The 21,684-nt window shown below is 38.8% G+C and overlaps 1 protein-coding gene across 7 annotated transcripts in view; it reads right to left on the minus strand.

The window, feature by feature from the left end:
• dnah5 (dynein axonemal heavy chain 5) overlaps positions 1-21,684 on the minus strand; it is a 299,154-nt gene that overhangs the window by 206,903 nt on the left and 70,567 nt on the right. For all 7 annotated transcript variants that reach the window (XM_062979391.1, XM_062979388.1, XM_062979389.1 and 4 more), the window contains 13 exons: positions 20,639-20,829; positions 20,447-20,543; positions 17,683-17,819; positions 16,503-16,704; positions 15,343-15,578; positions 11,217-11,435; positions 9,599-9,661; positions 8,031-8,269; positions 5,731-5,971; positions 3,950-4,149; positions 3,710-3,863; positions 3,334-3,497; positions 2,667-2,823 (listed from right to left, as the gene is read on the minus strand). In XM_062979391.1, coding sequence (XP_062835461.1) covers positions 2,667-2,823; positions 3,334-3,497; positions 3,710-3,863; positions 3,950-4,149; positions 5,731-5,971; positions 8,031-8,269; positions 9,599-9,661; positions 11,217-11,435; positions 15,343-15,578; positions 16,503-16,704; positions 17,683-17,819; positions 20,447-20,543; positions 20,639-20,829 — 2,300 coding nt within the window. The remainder of the gene's footprint in view (positions 1-2,666; positions 2,824-3,333; positions 3,498-3,709; positions 3,864-3,949; positions 4,150-5,730; positions 5,972-8,030; positions 8,270-9,598; positions 9,662-11,216; positions 11,436-15,342; positions 15,579-16,502; positions 16,705-17,682; positions 17,820-20,446; positions 20,544-20,638; positions 20,830-21,684) is intronic.

Raw genomic sequence — 21,684 nt, forward strand, 5'->3', positions numbered from 1 at the left:
TTGAACATTCCTTGCTATTGAGATCCTTTTCAGATTCCTCAAATTGAGCCACAAAGTTTACATTTGTGGAAGCTTTTTTCCTGCTGGCCTGCCTAAGAAGTATAGCTGGGCAGTAGGAATGCACACATTTGTGTAAGAACATCTCCAAAATTCCAGCTAGTGCTAGTGGTTGAGGCATCAAATAACATGATTGCTACCTTAATCTGCTATCTGTTTATAATCTTTTGACCTACTTCTATCTATCTATCTATCTATCTATCTGTCTTATGGAATCACGGCAGTGGACAAAACAACAAACTACAGGCCCCCCAACCTCAAAATTTGACAACACAACCCATCATCCACGCCTCTAGGTTGATACAACAAAAAGAAAAGAAAAATAAAATCCTAATTAGAGGGAGAGGAATAATTGTTTTTATCCAATTGCTGCCAGTTAGAAGGCTAAGCTCAACCCAATTGGTCTCCTAGCAACCCACTCAGCCCAGGGGACAGGCAGAGTTAGGCCTCACTTAGGCCTCTTCCACAGATTATCTAATTTGCACTGGATTATATGGCAGTGTAGACTCAAGGCCCTTCCACACAGCTATATAACCCATTTATAATCTTATATTATCTGCTTTGCACTGGATTATCTTGACTCCACACTGCCATATAATCCACTTCAGTGTGCATTTTATTACAGCTGTGAAGAAGGGGCCTCATATAATCCAGTTCTAAGCAGATAATATAAGATTATCAATATAGAGTCTCACTTATCCAACATAAACAGGCCGGCAGAACGTTGGATAAGTGAATATGTTGGATAATAAGAAGGGATTCAGGAAAAGCCAATTAAACATCAAATTAGGTAATCATTATACAAATTAAGCACCAAAACATCATGTTATACAACAAATTTGACAGAAAAAGTAGTTCCATGTGCAGTAATGCTATGTACTAATTACTGTATTTACAAATTTACCACCAAAATATCACAATGAAACATTGATTACTAAAAGGCAGACTGTGTTGGATTATCCAGAACATTGGATAAGCAAATGTTGGATAAGTTAGATTCTACTTTAATATGAAATAATTACTGTGATAGAATAATACAGAACAATATAATCTCTAGAACCAGACAGTAAATAAAGAGCAACACTCTGAAAGCAGGGAAATTGGAAATTCCACAAAGGAAACAATCAGGGCCAGCTAATACCTCCCAAGAAAGGATTCTTCCAGAAGGGAGTGAAGCAGTGTGTATTACCAAAGTCATTATTATTACTATCATTACTATTATTATTATTATTATTGTGCTGTGAACCATGAAAATGAATACAATCTGGCTCCAAGTATTCCAAAACACTAAAATCAGAATATATAAAAATTACTGTGGTATAATAAAACAGAACAATACAATCTCTAAAATCAGAACATTAAATAAAGAACAGCACTCTGAAAACAGGAATTCCAGACAGGAAACAATCAGGGCCAGCTAACACCTCCCAACAAAGTAGTCCTATCATCAAAGTCTGGCAAATCCTCTGTTTTCTGAGGGCCACAGACAGTAGAAGCACATAAAATATTGCAAACAACACCACTTTGAAAACAAGGGAATTCCAGACAGGAAACAATCAGGGCCAGCTAACACCTCCAAACAAAAAATTCACTCAGGGAGGAAACAGCCAGGCTTTAAAGCTGCAAGGCCATTACATGCTAATCATTTTCCCTAATTGCAGCATTTATACTTGCCTCCAACAGACAAAAAAACAAGCAGAAATATTATATATTCACAATCTTTAGGAAATAATATCCCCTGATGGTGCAGCGTGTTAAAGCGCTGAGCTGCTGAACTTCTGGACCGAAAGGCCACAGGTTTTAATTGGGGGAGCAGAGAGAGCCCCCACTGTTAGCCCCAGCTTCTGCCAACCCAGAAGTTCGAAAACATGCAAATGTGAGTGCATCAAGAGGTACCGCTCTGGCGGGAAGGTAACAGCGCTCCATGCAGTCATCCCACATGACCTTGGAGGAGTCTACGGACAACGACAGCTCTTCGGCTTAGAAATGGAGCTAAGCACCAACCCCCAGAGTCAGACACGACTGGACTTAATGTCAGGGGAAAACCTTTACCCTTTACCTTAACTACCACCAATTTCTCAATACTTTATTTCCCATACCACCATACTTCGCCACAGCAACGTGTGACCGGCACAGCTAGTTATTTTATAAAGCTATATTTATCTTAAATTTCAAAAGTGAGAAAAATGTAGCTTCAGCCATTATGAAAACATGATACAGTGCTTCAGCCAACAAACAGGAAATTCTGCACCATAAAATCATACTGAAATATGACTGATCTAGCCTCTAGACTTGATGCATGATCCAAAACCCTGATTTTTCAGCGCTGAGAATCCTGGAGAGGCCCTGTACATAATGAAGACTTTCCAGAATGTCATTCTCAATGTATAGAGTGAGTTGCAGTAATGGGATTACAATACCTTCCCCTTTCCTCACATAATTACTTCTACAGTCTTAAGATGCCTGAGCAGTACTAAGTATTTCCATTCCTCACTAAGATGCACATATAATACAGGATCTATCTTTCTGACTTTTATACATAGGACATTGTCAGGTACTCAGAACAAGTTTTGATCCCCTTATAGGACTGGTCTTACAATCACACAAACCTTTTCATGAAATTTCACTGATTTGATGTTATCAAAAACATTTAGCAAGTGAGCCTGGATTGTGTGAGAATCTGAAGCTTGGCCCAGGATCTCCAGAAGAGCAGGGTCTGATACAAAAAAGAAACGGGGAAACGAAAGCCGCTTTTTCTCCAAATACCTGGAATTAAACAACAAAAAACCCAAGAAATGAGTGAGTTTGTAAAAGATTGCTTTTGTAAATTCAGCTTCATGCTATCCGGTCACTGATCAAATAAGCTGAGAATTCTCAAATGTGAATATACTATCAGTCATAGAGGTTGAGCCAAATCCAGTTACCAAAGGGATTAAAATGCTCTGATGATCCTGCCTAGCATTGTAAGCCATTTGTTGCATAAACTGATGAAGGTTGCTTATATTCCAGACATACATAATTTAAATGAGAAGTTATTAAGCAAAAACTAAAGCCATAGCTAGATGGACTACTAAAATAGCCAGAAGTACTCTTATTCCTATAACTACCTTCAGTGCCATTCAATTTTGAATATGTTTTGAACTGACGTATTTTAAAATAAATATTCTGATAACAAGATGCTAGGAGTTATAGATCTCAAAATATCCATCCTAGGCTTCTGAATGCAAACATGATTGGCTCTGGGCTACTCAAGGATTTCTCTATTGGTAGCCTCACCCTGTAAGTGACTTTTGACAAATTTCCAGTTGATCCAACAAATGTGGAAGAAGCTGTCCCATTGTTTCATCTCCAACACAGCACTGGACCACATTTGGTATTTCATGGGCTCTGGTCATGATCTTCACCCATGATTTATCAATATTAGAGAAACGCTTGGCTTCCTGTTTAAAGATACAAATGAAGATGATATCTCCTATGAATTCTATACTCATTATATCAGTAATTTTGGAATTTCTCATGCTATTCTTTAATAACCATGTGACTTTTGCTTACATATTTGGATATTTATTACACTGTGAGAGCCAACCATTTCTGATGAACAGGTCGTCAAAATATATCTTCAAATTGCACAGGACCGAGTAAAATCTCCTACCTTTGGAAGCTGTTTGGCAATGTCTCCACCTACAAAGACAGCCTCTAAGTATATCCACAAATTCTGTACTGTCATCCAGTTCTCAATGATGTCAGTTGTGTTGGACAGGTATTGTACCCACTTTTGAATCTGAACCTTGAAAGGTGTGTTATATCTGAAATAAATAACATATTTAGCCAAGATATTTAAACAGTCACATAAACATGTAAGTAGAAGGCAACAGGAGGTTTTCTATATTACCTGTTACTCATCAGAGACCCTAAAACCATCAAGCTGTCTTCCATGCTTGCAATTGTCTCAGAAGTGCTGTCTCCCCTCAAGAGCAACTCCCCACGGGTTTTAAAGTTAGCAAAAGTAAACATTTTGTTGTCCCACTCAGCAATCACTTGTTTCAGCTTTTGTTCAATGTCCTTTTCCTTCACCGCACTGATGCAGATATCCTACCAAATCAAACCCAAAATTAAGATAGAGAACTTGAAAACTTCCTGCCCAGTATCTGGAATATTCTCTAATGCAGGGGTCCTCAAACTTTTAAAGCAGAGGTCCGGTCCACAATCCTTCAGACTGTTGAGGGGCCAAATTATCATTTGGGGGGAAAAAACGAACAAATCCCTATGCACGCTGCACATATCTTATTTGTAGTGCAAAACAACAACAATAACAATGAAAGAACAATACAATATCTAAAAATGAAAATAATTTTAACCAACATAAACCTATCAGGATTTCAATAGAAGTGTGGGCCTGCTTCTGGCCAATGAGATAGTCAGGTTAATTAGGGTTGTTGTTGTTGTTGTTGTTGTGTGTCTTCAAGTCATTTCAGGCTTTGGGCGAGCCTAAGTCCAAAATTATTTATTTATTCATTTCCTACATTTATATCCCACCCCTCTCACCCCGAAGGGAACTCAGAGCAGCTGTATGTACATACAATATATTATATTACTAGCTGTGCCCGGCCACGCGTTGCTGTGGCAAAGTGGTGGTGGTATTGGTTAAAAATTGTTGTGTAATTTTTATTTGACGTTATTTGTATTTTTTTATTAATTTTATTGTAAGTTATCTTTTTATTTATTATATTTTATTATTTTCTTGTATTATTTTTAGTTATTTTCTGTTATTATTGGGGTGAGAGAGTGCAGGTTAGAAATATAGCTAATTAATTAATTAAGATGGCCATAAGGCCATTTCCAACTGTAGGGCAACAAATGCATGATTAGTATTTAGGAATACAATGTTTCATTTAAATAATGAGTTGATGCCATTGTCGAATGATCATATCTCTGTCATTACCAATTGCTAATGTAATTTAATCTTTGTTTGAAGATTAGTTGATGACTTAAACCTATGTATTAGTTGGACAGTTGGACAGAGAGGCATTCCACTATCAAAAGCTGCTTACATGATGATTCTTACATGATGATTAAGGTGGGAGGGAAATAACACCTACACCTTTAAGGCAGTTATAGTGGAAGTAGAGGGTATATCCATGCATGGATATACAACACCATACCGGTTCATAGTTGCTCACTGGATAAGTTATCCCTGGTGCTGTTGGCTATATCCATTACCTACTCATTACCTCTTGGGTCTTAAAAGGATGGATGGGATTTCTTTTCTCGACTCAGATATCATACTGCCCAGTCAACAAGTTTTTCAAGTACACCAGTTCACCAGCTGTGTAAGAATAAGATTCTGCGACGAAGCAAAGTAGATATGCGAGGGTCACCTCTGTCACTCAAAGCTTTGTGTATGTATTTGGCCCATCCTCCCTCCAGGTGACTCCTGGGATTGCCTTTTTGCTTCCAAAAGCATTAATTTAGCTTTTAGAAAGTCATAGGACAGACAAACAAACACCATATGTACATATTGCTTAACATTTTTAAAATATCAAAATGAAAAACAAGTGACTGACCATTTCTCAGTTGGTTTGGGCTTTGATATTTTTAGCAGTCCACATTTCAATACTGGGAATGCCATACCACACACTATAGGATTCCTCGTATACCTGTCAATATTAGTACCTCTATCTCTTCTTTATATTTCAGCAAAGGTGCGTCCATGATGTTTCTCAGTTTGAAAGTTTCATTTTCAACATGAAAATTGTGGCCTGTAAGTTCAGTAATGCGCTTCCAGTGACGGGCCATCATGGCTTTATTGGACATGAGCTCAAACAAAGGGCAACATTCATTGAAATCATCTATTGTTTTCTTAAGATCCAGAAAAGCTTGCCATTCCTTCAAAGCTCGTGGCAACTTACGGCACCTACATACACACAAAGACACACCCAACAATAACTGCCCTCTTAACTCTTAACATTCAGTTCAAAAGGTTTCACAACACAGTCATCATTTTATGAATTACTACCCATGTATCAGTCTCAATAATTCAGTAGTATTATTTCCAAGATTGCAGCTGTCATTACCTTAATAGGGTAATATTCAAAAAATATTTTATTTATTTATTTATTTATTTATTTATTTATTTATTGGACTTGTATACCACTACTCCCAATTTGCCTTGGAGAGGTTTACAAAAATAGATAAAACAATACAGTTAGCTTTAGATAACAATAAGAACGGACATAGCCCCAAGTTTTCACCCATCGAAGGCTTGTCGGAAGAGAAAGGTTTTACAGGCTTTCCGAAAGGCAAGTAGGTCTCGGGTAGTTCGAATTTCAACTGGCAAGGCATTCCATAGATAAGGGGCTACAATCAAGAAGGCTCTATGCCTAGTAGAAGACAAATGATAGGTCCGAATGTTAGGGACTTCAAGCAAATTTTGGTCGTTAGACCGAAATAATCTCTGGGGTTGGTAGGGGGATAAGCGGGCCCTCAGGTACGCTGGCCCCAAACCATGTAAGGCCTTGAAAGTTAGTACCAACACCTTGAAAGTAATCCGGTACTCAATCGAAAGCCAGTGCAACTGTTGAAGGATTGGGGTGATACGCCACCTCGCCAGCACCCCGGCGAGAGGACAAGCTGCCGCATTCTGCACCAGCTTCAGTTTCCAGATCACTGACAAAGGAAGGCCAATGTAGAGGGCATTACAGTAGTCAAGCCTCAGGATGACCGTCGCCTGGATCACCGTAGCCAGGTTGTTCCTAGATAAGTAGAGAGCCAGTCGCCTAGCCTGACGTAGATGGAAAAAAGCAGATCTACTCACCACAGAGACCTGGGCCTCCATTGTGAGCAGAGGGTCCAGTAAGACACCAAGACATTTTACCGAAGATGACGGACGTAGTGTCTCGCTATCCCATATATGTAAGAACATATATTTTATCTTTCTTTACAATTCTAAAAGGGCAGTTAAGTCATAACAGCAATTCAGCTAATCCTAGCTAGGTCAACTTAAACCACAGAATAGCTTAATACATGCACATTTTAAAGGAAGAATGCAATGTTATATGCAAGTCATCTAAGACATGTATTCAGTTGATTTTTTCCTTGAATGATGAAAATCCAGTTCTGTCTTTACTGCAATATTTCAGGTGAAGAACAGAAACATGCAAAAAGTATATTAAGAAAGAAACCTTCATTAACACTTAAACGTCTTCTACAACTTCATGGTTCGATTTTTAATTTGCAAAATGGATGCATGAATCTTTGTTCCTTTAGGGGACTATATTATTTTTTGTTTTTATGCTTTTAACCCATGTTTGATCGGGCTTGTCCCCATTTGAGCCGCCCCGAGTCCCTTTGGGGAGATGGAGGTGGGATACAAAAATAAAGTTGTTTTTATTATTGTTGTTGTTGTTGTTATTAATCTATCTATAGCAGGTATGAGAAATATATGTCCCTCCAAATGATGCTGGGTTGTAGCTCCCATCAGCCCTAGGTAGAGAGACAATGATGAGAAATAATAAGAGCTGCAGATCAAGAATCTGGACAGCCACACATTCCTTACTCTGATCTATAGTTCTAGAAAGAAAAGGGTAGTTTCTATTTAATGAACTTTTATTTAAAGGAGGCCCTATATACAATGTCCCCATTGATATTCAAAGCATACCTGCATCTATGTAAAGCAAAAACCTGCATACTTTCCCAATTATCAGAAATTTGAGAAGTTAATCTAGGATGAAAATAAAATCCGTGAATCATTCTGTTCAGCAATATAGATTCTAAAAAGGATTACATTTTTAAAAAACAATTAATTAAAGCAAAACCTTCTATCTATTTTTCTTTGAGAGAAAACAGTTAAAGATCAAAGTTAAAGACTAGCACCAAATTCTAGCAGTAAATACATGCTCCCTACAGCCCACTCCAGATAAGAGGTCGCATTAACTTGTGCTAAACAAAGATTTAATGCCTCCATATTTACCCACCTGTTCTGAAACTCAAGGAGTTCATTATTAATCTTCTCAATGTTCACTTCAGACCAGAGGATATCATAATAGCCATTTACAGTTTCAATGACACTGTTGTAAAGACCATAAAGCTTCTGTAACAAGCTGAGCTGCTTCTTTATCTCAAGGAGCTGTGGGTACTGAGTCACTGGTAAGCCAAACAGCTCTTCGCCTCCAGTGTAGGTGATGTATTTCCGATAAAGATTGTCAAACCGATTCTATAGTTTAAAAATGAAAGAGTAAGTATACTCACAATGCTTGAGATCTTAAGAAATAAAATTATTATACCACTTTGGGAAGCCAGTGCAAGCAACTTCAGAATGGCAAAAGTTAAGAATGTGGAAGAACAAACAAACTTTGCTTGAATCAATTGGAAAGACAATAGTCCTTCCCTCTTCTCCTTTATCCTGTCCATAGAACTTAGCTATACTAATTAAAATATAAATATTATTAATGTTGGCATAGATACACCATGACTTCTTGTAAGGTTCATGATTTTTTTGCCCTTAACTCAACTTTTCTCCATTGTAGGCAAAGTTGGGAGATAAATCTGAGTTTTGCAGGAATTTTGGAGTATCCTTGGGTTTTGTAGCCACCTGGACAGCTGGATCATGTCCATTTTGGCCTAATCCACATGCACACTACCATCATCATAATCAGAGAACAGGATGAGTTATCCATGTGTCACTGCCATTGTTCCTCACCAACCATGGAGTTCCCTGTGAGCATCTGGCTATCATAGTTCCAGCTGCTGAGATATGAATGTGGTACCCATATGATCAGTGAGAAGAAGGATGTCTCTCCCCACACACCCCTATCATCACTTTTCTCATGTGAAAGCCTGTTGTACTCATGTACTCATGAAGGGTCACCATGTGAACATGAACATGGAAAAGACAGTGTTCTGGCGAAAATAACTGGCTCTCTTGTTCACATAATCATGTTTTACATCAAGAAAGCACAATAATGGGAGAGGCAGAGCTAGCATACTCCTCTTTGCACATGTGAACTAGAAATACTTGCTGAACATCTAATAGGGCTAATGCATAGACAAAACATACCAATGCAAAACTGCCTGTTTCCACCTACTTTGTTCCCAACACACACATACTTGTAGATGATTTCCTGCACTGGTTTCAGAACAAAAGTTTGCCTGTGTTGCAAATCCAATCTAGCCCTAGAATTTTGTGTACAGTTCTGATAATCACATATTATATATTGCAGAAATGAAAAGTAACAAAAAACTAACGCTTTTTAAATTTTAAGTAAAGGTGGTTGACTGAGTGGAGTCATGAGAAAGGTTATTATATTGTATATTAGTAGGGGAATAGTGACAGGAAAAAAATCATCCAAAGAAACTAGCAGAATTATACTTATAGTTTTTTGGATGAGAGGGAATCACTTTTCTCACACAATGCCCTTCCACCATGAGCAGGAAAGGCATGAACTTGAAGTAGGATACCTTCAGAACCACCGCTGAATTATATTTAGTGACATATAAGAGTTGAGGATGATGTAGTACTTCATTAATCCTGTTACTGATGTACCTGGAACATGATCAGCCTGTCACTGGCTTCCTGGGGTTCAAGACCAGCAACCATGGGGCCATTCTGGAAGAGAAAGATGTTGTTTCATATCAATATATGTCAAGCCTAAAGTTTTTTGGGGGGGAAAACATAATAGGCTTTAATGATTTATTGTCTGCGATCTCTATTGTGGCTTATTTTAACAGTCTTAGTAGAACTTGTAAACATTCTGGTTCCTATGCCGTATGCATATGTGAACCAGCCCTTATTTTAAGAACTACCTAATCATAGTAATCCTTCCCAAGGGTTAGGTATTTCTGTGGACTTTTTCCCACCAGCATTATAGAATTGAGGCAGTTGTTGGAGTTGCTGCTGCAACATTTTGGGAAATGTAGAACTATGAAGTTCTCAGCTAGAGAGGTCCTTGGCTTCCCTAAACTACATTTCCCAAAATTCTGCAGGATCAGAACAAATGATAGCATCCATTCTATTATGCTGGTGAAAAAATGTCTTCCATATAAGAATTCTATTGTATGTAACACCATAATTCTGGAATTCTCTCAGTGAGGAGATGCTAAAAGCCTGGACTGGAGATAAAATAGTTTTATCTCCATATTCTGTTAACCACAGAATCATGCTGGAGGACCTAGAGGAAGGTTCTTTCAGGGGGAAACTGAAACATTTATAACTTTTATTTATACACTACTGCAATGATGAAGTAATCCATAAATAATCCAGTTCATGAATACTTAACCCAGAATTTTTTTATTTTATTTTTTTCGTGTCAGGAGCAACCTGAGTCGCTTCTGGTGTGAGAGAATTGGCCGTCTGCAAGGACGTTGCCCAGGGGATGCCTGGATGTTTTTTGTTTTTACCATCCTTGTGGGAGGCTTCTCTCATGTCCCCGCATGGAGCTGGAGCTGATAGAGGGAACTCATCTGCATTCTCCCCGGGTGGGATTCAAACCTGGCAGCCTTTGGGTCAGCAACCCAACCTTCAAGTCACAAGGCTTTAATCCACTACGCCACCAGGGACTCCAACCCAGAAATGTAGAGGGACATTAAGATATGTTGCAGAGACCTTCATCTTAATCCTATTAGAGGACATAAAGTACTGTGGAAGAAATTAGGAGAGGGGCTTCTTTGCATATCCTAGTCATAGAATACTATCCTTTTAGATGCCTGATTGGTGCCAAATAAACATATGGCTTTGACCTAGAGCTTTTGAGGCCACTTGGTTTGATCCAAATTTGCACATGTGCTTGGTTTTAAATTGTCTTAAATTTTTTAATAGGTTTTGTTTTTCATTTGTCAGATTAATATGTTTTAAGACTGTATAAATTGCTGCTATTTTTAAAAATAGTTTTAAACTGTTAAAGTTGACTTTATTGTATGGCTTCCTAGCATCCTCAGTTATCAGGCTGGATGAAAATATTTTAATTAATAAATATATAATGCAAGCAAGTTACACAAGTCTCATGGATGTTAAATAATCATGTTCAGAAAATTAAACTCCAGTTTTGATGTTTATCATTTCACATGCTTTCAGGCAACTCCCAAACCACCCATACCACCTCCCCTCAAAATGATTTATATAAAAATAATAAATACATATTTTCCAATAAATTGTATTACTGTACCGTGTCATAATCCAAGTAAAACTGATCACAATCTTCAACAAATATTTCCACTGTACTTATCAGCTCTCCTCTAAATTTAGGCTGTAATGCTACTAATTCATTCTGCACTTCATTTGCTCGGACCAGCAGTTTCTCCCAGGTATAGCGCAGTGTGTCTACTTTTTCTATCTCTTCCTTTGCCACCAGTAACTCATACTTATTCAACATTGCATAAGACTCCTGCCAAGGAAAAAGGTTGTTATCTGTGATCATCATAAAGCCAACCCAAATGGATGCACATAATGAAAATTTTCATTGTTAGCTCAGAATCAAGACTGCATCAGGTGGTCTTGCTAAAGATTCCAGGTAGTTAGTCAGGTGCGAAAAGCAACCTAAAAATCAACAATGTGAACATTTACACCAATTCGTTTATGTTCTTCTACCAGATCCTGATTACATTCTAGAATCAGTTGTCTGGTACTAGGGATATAACCTCCAAATATACAGACTTCCCAACAATTGGTTCACAAAAAAAATGTGATATCACCCCCAAAATGGAGCACGATTAAAACTGGGCTATTTTGCCCTCACCAAATCAATAGCAAGCTGATTAAATGGTTGAACTGAACTAATCACTATAAGAATTATAAACTGAATTCGCTCTCCAATCAGCAAAGCTCCCATAGAGAAGGAAGAATGCTTTTTAAGACAGGAAAGAGACAGCAGGATCCATGTTTAAATACCCATAAATGAACAAATTACCCCCAACAATGAGGGTAATGTGTCAAAACTCATATCAAAGTCAGAATGCTAATAAGGTCAAGTGGCAGGTCCTTATTGTTGTTATTGTTGTTGTTATCGTCATCACACTAGAAACTGAGTATATCAGCTTCTATGTAAGTTCCATTGATTTGAGGGGTTTATTTGATGGGACTACTTCCAGTGTCTCAACAGGCAACCATCTTGCCTTCTTGGTTTTCTTTTTCATTGGGACGTACTTCGTTGCTGCCTCCTGAACAATGTTGTGGACTTCTGTCCATAGTTCTTCTGGGACTCTATTTATTAAATCTAGTCCCTGAAATCTATTCTTCACCTCCACTGCATATTCACTGGGAATATTTGTGAGATCATATCTAATTGGTCTGTGTATTTTCCCCATTCTCTTTAGTCTGATTCTAAATTTTGTAATAAGAAGTTCGTGATCTGAACTACAGACAGCTCCAGGTCTTGTTTTCACTGACTGGATGGATGTCCACCACCTTTGGCTGCAAAGGATGTAGTCAATTTGATTTCAGAGTTGACCATCTGGTGAAGTTCATGTGTAAAGCCGTCTTTTAGATTGTTGGAAGAGAGTGTTTGTTATGCCATCGAGGTCGTATGGAGGAGAAGGGTGATATATGGTCAGTTCCAACAATCCAGGGAGAAGTGCAACAGAGTCTTTGCGACCCTGAAGAAAGATAGACCTAGCAGTCAACATGACAGGACCCCTGGACTTAAGATCCTGCTATTAAACGTCAGATCCTTAAACTGTAAAACATCAGCCATCCAGGACTTGATCCTGGATGGGCATGCGGATCTGGTGTGCATCACTGAGACTTAGTTGGACGAGCTGTGTGGGGTAAATCTCACCCAGCTCTGTCCATCGGGTTTCGGGGTGCATCAGGAGGCCAGGTCCGGGGGGCGAGGAGGTGGGGTTGTGATGGTCTATCGGGAATCCATCTCTCTGATCAAGTGTACTGTTCCTCAATCTACTGGGTTAGAGTGTGTCCACCTGAAAATGGGTGACTGGGACAGTTTGGGGATTCTGGTTGTGTACTGACCACCCTGCGACACAGCAGTCTCGGTTCCAGAGCTAGCTGAGGTGGTTGCTGCTCAGATCTTGGAGTCCCAGCAGCTTGTGGTGTTGGGAGACTTCAATATCCATGCAGAATCCATCTTATCTGGAGCAGCTCAGGACTTCCTGGTTGCCCTGACGACCATGGGGCTGTCTCAAGTGATATCAGAGCCCACTCATAAGGCTAGACACACATTGGAGCTAGTTTTTATTGAGGACGGGAATATGGTCGGTGTGGACCGATCACCACCTTGTCAGTTTTAGACTAACCGTGACCTCAAACCTCTGCGGGAGTGGAGGACCTATTAAAATGGTCTGCCCCAGGAGGCTTATGAATCCTGATGGATTCCTGATGGCTCTTGGGGAATTATCTGTCATGAAGGCTGATGATCCTGTTGATGCCTTGGTCGAACTCTATAATGCTGAGATCACCAGGACAGTGAACACGATCGCCCCTGAACGTCCCCTCTCATCTTGCAGACTCAAGCCAGCTCCTTGGTTCTCTGAGGAGCTGGCAATGATGAAGAAAATGAGACAGAGGCTAGAGTGTCACTGGCGGATGACTCGGAGTGTACCTGACCGAACACGGGCTGGAGCCTCATTTAGGGCCTACTCCGCAGCATTGAAGGCAGCCAGAAAAGCTTTCTCGACTGCCCGCATTGCGTCTGCAACAAATAGACCTGCTGAGTTGTTTTGGGTGATCAAGGAGCTTCGCCATCCTCTTGAGAGGGAGTGTGTCCCTGCTGGTTCTCTTGGACATCTCAGTGGCTTTTGATACCATCGACCATAGTATCCTTGTGGGTCGACTCTCCGGAATGGATATTGGGGACACTGCCCTGCAGTGGCTCCGCTATTTACTGGAGGGTCATACCCAGTTGGTGAAGCTGGGGGATACCTGCTCGGACCCCGGGCCTTTGATCTGTGTGGTCCCGCAAGGTTCTATTCTTTCTCCTATGCTATTCAAAATCTACATGAAACCGCTGGGCTAGGTCATCCAGAGTTTTGGAGTTTGGTGCCATCTCTACGCAGATGACACCCAGCTCTACTACTCTTTTCCACCAAATTCCAAGGAAGCCCACCGGGTCCTGGACCAGTGCCTAGCCGCTGTGATGGACTGGATGAGGGCTAACAGGCTGGAACTTAATCCTGACAAGACAGAGGTCCTCTTGGTCAGTCGCTTGACCAATTGGGGTATAAGGTGGCAACCTGTACTTGACGGAGTCACACTCCCCCTGAAGGCACAGGTCCGCAGTCTGGGGGTCCTCCTAGACTCAGAGCTGATGCTTAATGCTCAGGTGTCAGCGGTGACTGGGAGTGCCTTTGCACAATTAAAGCTTGTGTGCCAGCTGCAACTGTATCTCGAGAAGAGATACAGTTGCAGGTGTGGTCCACGCCTTAGTTACCTCTAGAATGGATTACTATAATGCACTCTATGTGGGGCTGCCTTTGAAGACGGCTCGGAACTACAACTAGTTCAAAGATCAGCAGCCAGATTGTTAACTGGAGCTAGTTACAGGGAGAGGTCAACTCCGCTGTTTAAACAGCTCCACTGGCTGCTATTGTTTCCGGTCCCAATTCAAGGTGCAGGTGCTAACCTATAAAGCCCTAAACAGTTCAGGACCGACCTATCTTCGTGACTGTATCTATGCGATCCCTAAGATCTTCTGGGGAGTCTCTTCTCTCACTTCCTCCCCCTTCTCAAACGCGGTTGGTGGGGGCGCAGGAGAGAGCTTTCTCTGCGGTAGCTCCCCGGCTCTGGAATTCCTTCCCCAGGGAGATGAGGTTAGCTCCGACCCTCTCTGTCTTCTGGAAGCAGTTAAAAACATGGTTGTTCTGTCATGCATTTGACTAAACAAGTTCATTATAACCCATATCCACATTGTAAATTGCGCTGTCACTTTATAGTTTGATTTCTATTACAGATTTATCTTCTGTTTTGTCTGCTTGATGTGTGTTCTATTTTGACATAGACATTCCCTTCATCAGTTTAATTGTCGCCCATACTGTTGTCCTATACTGGACTTTTAATGCCTTGGATGATTGTTTTAATATTTTTGCTTCAAATTATGTTTATTTAACACTATGATCTGTTTAATTAGTTTTTAAATGTGATGCTTGTTGTCTTAACTGTTGATTTTATGATGTTATGCGATTTGCTGGGCTTGGCCCCGTGTGAGCCACTCCGAGTCCCCGTTGGGGAGATGGAGGCGGCATATAAAAATAAAGGTATTATTATTATTATTATTATTATTATTATTATTATTATTATTATTATTGGTTGAAGATGTGGACATAGATTTCCTTTCCACTTACCTCAATTGGTCCTACTTGAAAGTCAATGAGGATCTGCTGTTCCCGGATTTCTTTCAGGGCAGCCATAGCTATTCTTATATCATCCAAGTCTTTAATCTGACGGTTCAATTTCTTGGAAATTTCCTCCACAGAAGTAAAGATGTTCTCCATCTCTGTCCTGTATGTTTTGTTACAGTGATGACCAAATGCAACCATCCATGATTTTGTTTCTGTTGTAAGGGCCAACTTTAGATCCTCTATGGAATATAACATTCAATTGATGACTGTTTTTAGAAAAATAGTGCCACAGTTCTTTCCAAAACCTCTTCTCTTTCTTCCCCAGTTCAAAAATTTAATAATAATAATAATAATAATAATAATAATAATAATAATAATAATAAGTTGTAGTAATGTTGTTCCTTAACTGCCTCTCCCCATGGCTCGAGGTGGGTTACAGCACAATCAAAAAGACATAAATACTATGGAAATTCTACAAAAACATATTACAATGCAGTTCCATAAAAGACACACATGAAGACATTTCTTTAAAACACACATTAATGACAAGAGGCAAAATAATGGCCTTGTGACATATTACAACATATAATATATCAATAAGTAGAGTAAAAGGAGAGAGATTTAAAACAAGGGTAAGACCAACCTTAACATAAAAAATCTGAGCAAGAATATCTAGGCAGTTAAAGATTGTTGAAAAGCTAAGTGGAGTTTGCAGGATGGTTAAAAACTGCCAAAAGGAAGCTTTTTCCCCTATCATCTCATATATAACAATAAATGAAATTAAACTGGAAAGTGAAAATTGAAAAAGAGACATACTTTAGAAATAGACTAAAGGAAAGTTATTTTTACAGATAGTCTTCAAACTAACTCAGTAGCTATTATAGTTAGTGCCCAAGTCTGTAGAATTTGATAGAAATCATTTAAAATATTACTTTTTCGCCCTTGTGCATTGTAAATACTGCACTCTGTGACCACTGAGCCACCAAGCTCATCAAGGCCCTCTTTTATGTTCAGTTCCCCTCCCTCGGACCAAACACATTTACTCAGAAGTAAATCACAACAATTGGACTTGCTCCCAGAAAGATGCATATAGAGTATTAGCATTATTAGACTAAGAATAGCTAAAAACAACTTGCTGACAACTGAATATTAAATTATAGTACCAGTGTATAAAGCAACAGTTCCAACACAGATGTATTCAGGCTCCGAGTTAATTTCTAGTTCTAAGTCTCTGTAATAAAGGATTTGGGATTCAAACTCAGAGAGCAAAGGACTTCCTTTAACAAAATCTTCAATTGTCTCCTCTTTCTCCTGTTGCCAGATGTGATGGTAACATTTGAAATGCTCCAGGGCTGCAAGAATGTCCTAGAAACATTTACAAGACAGACAAGGAAAAGAACTGTATATGCAGCTAGTTCTATTGTAATGCCTCATATTAAGAAAGAATGTCAAAGAAGAATTAATATCACCCATAATGAAGGCAGGGTAAGACAATAAATAAACTTTAGATGTAAAAATATTATTGTCATCATTAATAAGTGACTGAGGAAGTGAAGTTTGAAAAGCACTAAGATGGCCAAGTTACTATTCTTGTGAAAGTAGCACAGATTGAAAGTTCACCAAAAGCAGTTTCCACATGAAGTCAAATAAACATTTTCTGTGGAAGACTACAAAGCAGCATGAGTTAAAGAAGTTCTTCCAGCAATTCTACATATTGATCCCTATGAATTCCAAATGACATATGCAAAACATGCAACACTGAATAGGTTTAATAAAAACACACAAATCTGACCTCTGAAGAGTGATGGAATCTGATACTATCATATTTTGAATTATAATGTAGACTTCATTCAGTGCAACCAACAGGGCCCAAAATATTTCTTTTATTCCCAGACTGAAACATCCTTCAGAAGAGGCCCTTGTGTACATCTGTGCTGCATTGGGCATTTTATTTGCTTTATACAAGAAGGAAAGTAATAAAAACAAGAAGAATGAAATTCCCCCTTGTTTGAATGAACAGTAGATGAATAATTTGGCCTCTAGCCATTCTGGCTGGGACTGTGGACACTATAATCCAAAAAGACTAATACAAGATTGCCAACAAATTCAGAGTCAACTCTGCAACAGTGATATATCCCATTTTGCAATAATGCATTACTGACTCCTGGCTCTGCTAATTCCTGCAGCCTCCTCCTTCCTCTTCCTTCCTGATTTCCCCTGTTTAACTTTTGCCCTGTGACCTTATGCTTCCTTCTTGTACTACTCTTTCCCCTAGATCTGCCCAATTCTTGAAATCCAGCATTTCCATTTTAAGGAAAAGTGTCTTCACAACATTTTGCTTACCCTTTTGGTGGAAGTAATAGCTGTACTAAGAACAGACATCAGCTTAATTATTTCTTTATTCTCAGAAATGATTTTGTAGTAGTTCTTGGTTTGGATAGTAGAAGGCAAGCTCAAAGAAGCAGAATCTGAAGCAGTATCTAAAATGCAAAAGAAAGAAAATTACAAATGATATGGCATTATACATTTATAACATTCGCTGCAGAAGTACAAAGAAGTAGAGTTGCATGGAAATATTTTGGGTACAAATTATGTTCTGAAGGGTTCACATGAAAAACTCAAACTTGTTCTAAAATTTCATGCTAAGAGTGAGATAAGAGCATAAGAAAGTACCTTATATCAAGAAAGAGCTGTCATCTGTACAGGCCAATATTGTTAGCTGTGACTGCCTGTAGTCCCTCTGAGTTGTCAGAAGGAGTATTTCCAGCTACAGATGCCTACGGTAGGACTTCTGATTTTCTACATTCAAAGCATTTGCTATATTACTGAACTATGACCCCATTTGTGCAACCTATTGACATCAATGCCTCCAGGCTAGATCTAGGGTTTCCTTTTTCAAGGTTCTACGGGTGATGGAATGCTATATCTGCTTATAATAGTTTGCTAAAATTCACTTTGACTAGCTTTATATTTTACATCGTTTATCTGTAATTCCCAAATCCAAAATATTCAAAAATCTGAAATTATCCATATAAGTGGCTGAGATATTGACACATTTGGTTTCTGGTGGTTTAACTTTGTTTCAAGCATACAATTATTTTAAAATGTGGATAATAAATTTCCTTCAAGTTCTGTGTATACATTTTGTGTTTAGACTTACATTCCATTTCCCAAATATATCATTATGGATATGCCAAAAAAATTAAAGTACAAAACACTTGTTGTCCAAGCGTTCTGAATAAGAGATGCTCAAAGTGTACACCAAGATATGAAGAAATGTATGAGTACACTACCTCATGTGCTTTCACTACATGTTTTAACATACAAAACCACCCTTTCTTAGACACTTCGGAAAGTAGTAGTAGGAATCTATTTGGGAAATGTTTTAAAACATATTTCTTAAATACTAGAAACTACTCTGAACAAATGTTACACATTTTGCACAGAAAATAATAATGCAACTACAGAATGTAGAAAAGGCAGCTAACTGCACAGAAAAAAAATTTAACTTGCATGTGAGTTTTGTCCAGGATAAGTCCTGAAATGCCAATACTTTGCAAATAATGCAGGTTTCAAAGATTTTTTGGATTAGGAAGAATCATTAAAATTATGCTTGGCCTTTATCGAGACAAAATTTGCAAAGAACTAGCTTCAGGAGGCTGTTCCCGCAAAATACTGAGAATAATCACAATTTTGCTTGTTTTATAAAATTAAAAATAAAACTGTATCCAAGATCATGTAAACCAATAGTTCCCAGTCTGTGGTCCATGGATGACCAGTGGTATCCAAGAACTAAAATATGGTCCATGACCTCACTGTTAATACACCTCATATATACATATACCTCACAACCTCTGAGGATGCCTGCTATAGATGTGGGCGAAACGTCAGGAGAGAATAATTCTGGAGCATGGCCATACAGCCCGGAAAACACAACAACCCTGTTAATACCCCGTTGGTCTTGCAAAATTCTCTTATAATGCTGAGGCAACAGCAATGTCGGGAGGGGAGAAAATGACTACCGATAAAAGGTGTGACAACAAGCCTCCTGATTGCTGCTTCTCCTCCTCCCTCCCTCCCTCCCCCTGAGCGGAGCCATTCCATGTGGTGCCTGGAAGCGGGGGTGCCTTGGTGTCTTTGTTTTTAGGCCATTCCTGGGGTTATTTGGGGTGCTGATTCAGAAAATTGCATTGGATAGACCACATCAGCTCTAAATGATTAAATATGGTTTTCTCTGGATGAGCAGATGGTGACTATTGGATGGCATATGTTCTGTATCAGAAACTAGAGTTGATGTGGTCTATCCAATGCAATTTTCTGAATCAGCACCCCAAACCAAAGGGAATTTAAGGTTGACCAAAAATCTTTTTGTATCCCTTTGGGTACTAATGTTGGAAAGTGGTCCCTGGTCAAAAAAAGATTGGGAACCACAGATGCAAACTATCATAAATAGACATATTTTAAAATAATTAATATTGTTAAAAAGATCCATCATGATCTACTACAGACTGTTCTAGCCTCTATGGAAGAGGGTCTATGCATTACACATCAAACAGGAAATATATTTGAGCTTTCCTTTGCCATGTTTTACAATTTCGAAAAAGGTTTAAAGTCAGGTTTGGGGCAACCATTGACCCTTAGGAATTTTTTTTGCTTTGTTTTCTTTTTGAGAACAGCAATAGTAATCCCTTACCATTGGCCTATCTGTCTGAGGCTTCTGGGAACTGAGGCTTCTGGGAACTATCACAGAAAGTATGCATCTTATGAAGTATATTACATAGTCTATGTTGGTATGCTGTAAGCTTCCAGGGCTAAAAAGTGCTAACAAAACCTTTAAATGTCAGTTCTGTCCATGGAAAGAAGACTGTGCATTGCAATTTCTCTTGTCTTCCTTATGCCTTGATTGCAAATCTCTTCCATGTTCTTACTTTGCACTCTAGCTAAGTCACAGATCTGAGCTATTTTGCTTCTGGACCTTATATATTCAACTACTAATGGGATGAAAAATGATATTCTAAATAGGTCATGGGAACATTTTGACGCACTTACTAACAAATCCTAACCAAAGGCAGATTCATACATACACACACAAGAGTAAAAGAATTACCACGGATGTTTTCAACTTCAGTTTGTTGCATTTCATTCTCAGAATCACTACCACCATCATTTTGTAAAGCAGCCATTTTTCTTTCTAGCATCCCTTTCTGTGGGAAAATGAAGAAGACATTTTTGGTGGTGGTGGCAAACTGAACATAAAGTACCATATCATCAAAGCTCTCAGATGCACATGACCACATACCTTGGACAGTCTCTCCTTGCTCCATTGGCCAACTCCTTTCATGACACTTACAATACTGTCTACAGCTCTGCTAAGTGTTTGCTGGACTTCCTCAAGGGCTGGCATTATAGCAAAATTTGGGATGGAAAGGATAACATTTGCCTGAAATATAGGCTGAACACTTGGCTTCTGCTTAAAAGCATTCTCATTATCTAGAGAGAAATACAAAACAAAGTACTTATTATATTACTTATTGACTGTTGAGGAAAGTATGGCCCATGTCTTCCAATCAACCCTAGTGGATCATGTTATATTAGTACACAGCTTGCACCAAGGATATACTTGGAAATAATTAGTGGTGTCTGCTGCTAAGAAAGTGTGATAGCTGCAGATGCCTACTCTTCTGATTTGGCTTGTACTGTTCAAGTGAAATAAAGCCTCCCTGTTCAAACTTGACATAGAAGTGCAAAAAAAAAAAAAAGACACTGGGTAAATATCCAGCATCTGGTCCATGCTTGCCAAGCAAACATGAAAATTAGAGAATAAGAATAATGGCTTGGCATGTGATATGTGGAAATTGGATTTGTCTTCATTAAAGACTGAAATGAATGACATACATTAGACTTCCAATATCTGCATTGAGCTCCACACACTATCTCTCCATACCACAAAAACACATGTTTGTGAGATCACTTTGAACCCTATTCATTCTTTTTAAAGAGCACCATTCTGTCAATGCAGAAGTAACACTTATCAGTGAAGGATTGTTTCATTACAAGTTTTAGTAACAGAATTTACTGTTGTTCAAAAGGAAAAATTATATCTCATTTCAATTTTTTTTTCATTTCTATTTGAATCTGTTTGCACTTCCAAAACTTCAATTAAACAGGAAAAATGTACCTCCTCTCTCCCATCAACTAATACAAGAGTGGATTACATCAATATGGCAAGGGAAAATGGATTCATGAATGTAGAAATCCAAAGTGCTTGGTTTGATTACTAGGGTCTGTTTTAAATATAAGATGTAACTGTAAAATGTAGTCCTGTCTTTGTATAGTAGAGAATGA

Source organism: Anolis carolinensis, chromosome 4 (assembly GCF_035594765.1).
Source record: "Anolis carolinensis isolate JA03-04 chromosome 4, rAnoCar3.1.pri, whole genome shotgun sequence".
In the NCBI taxonomy this organism is placed as follows: Eukaryota; Metazoa; Chordata; class Lepidosauria; order Squamata; family Dactyloidae; genus Anolis; species Anolis carolinensis.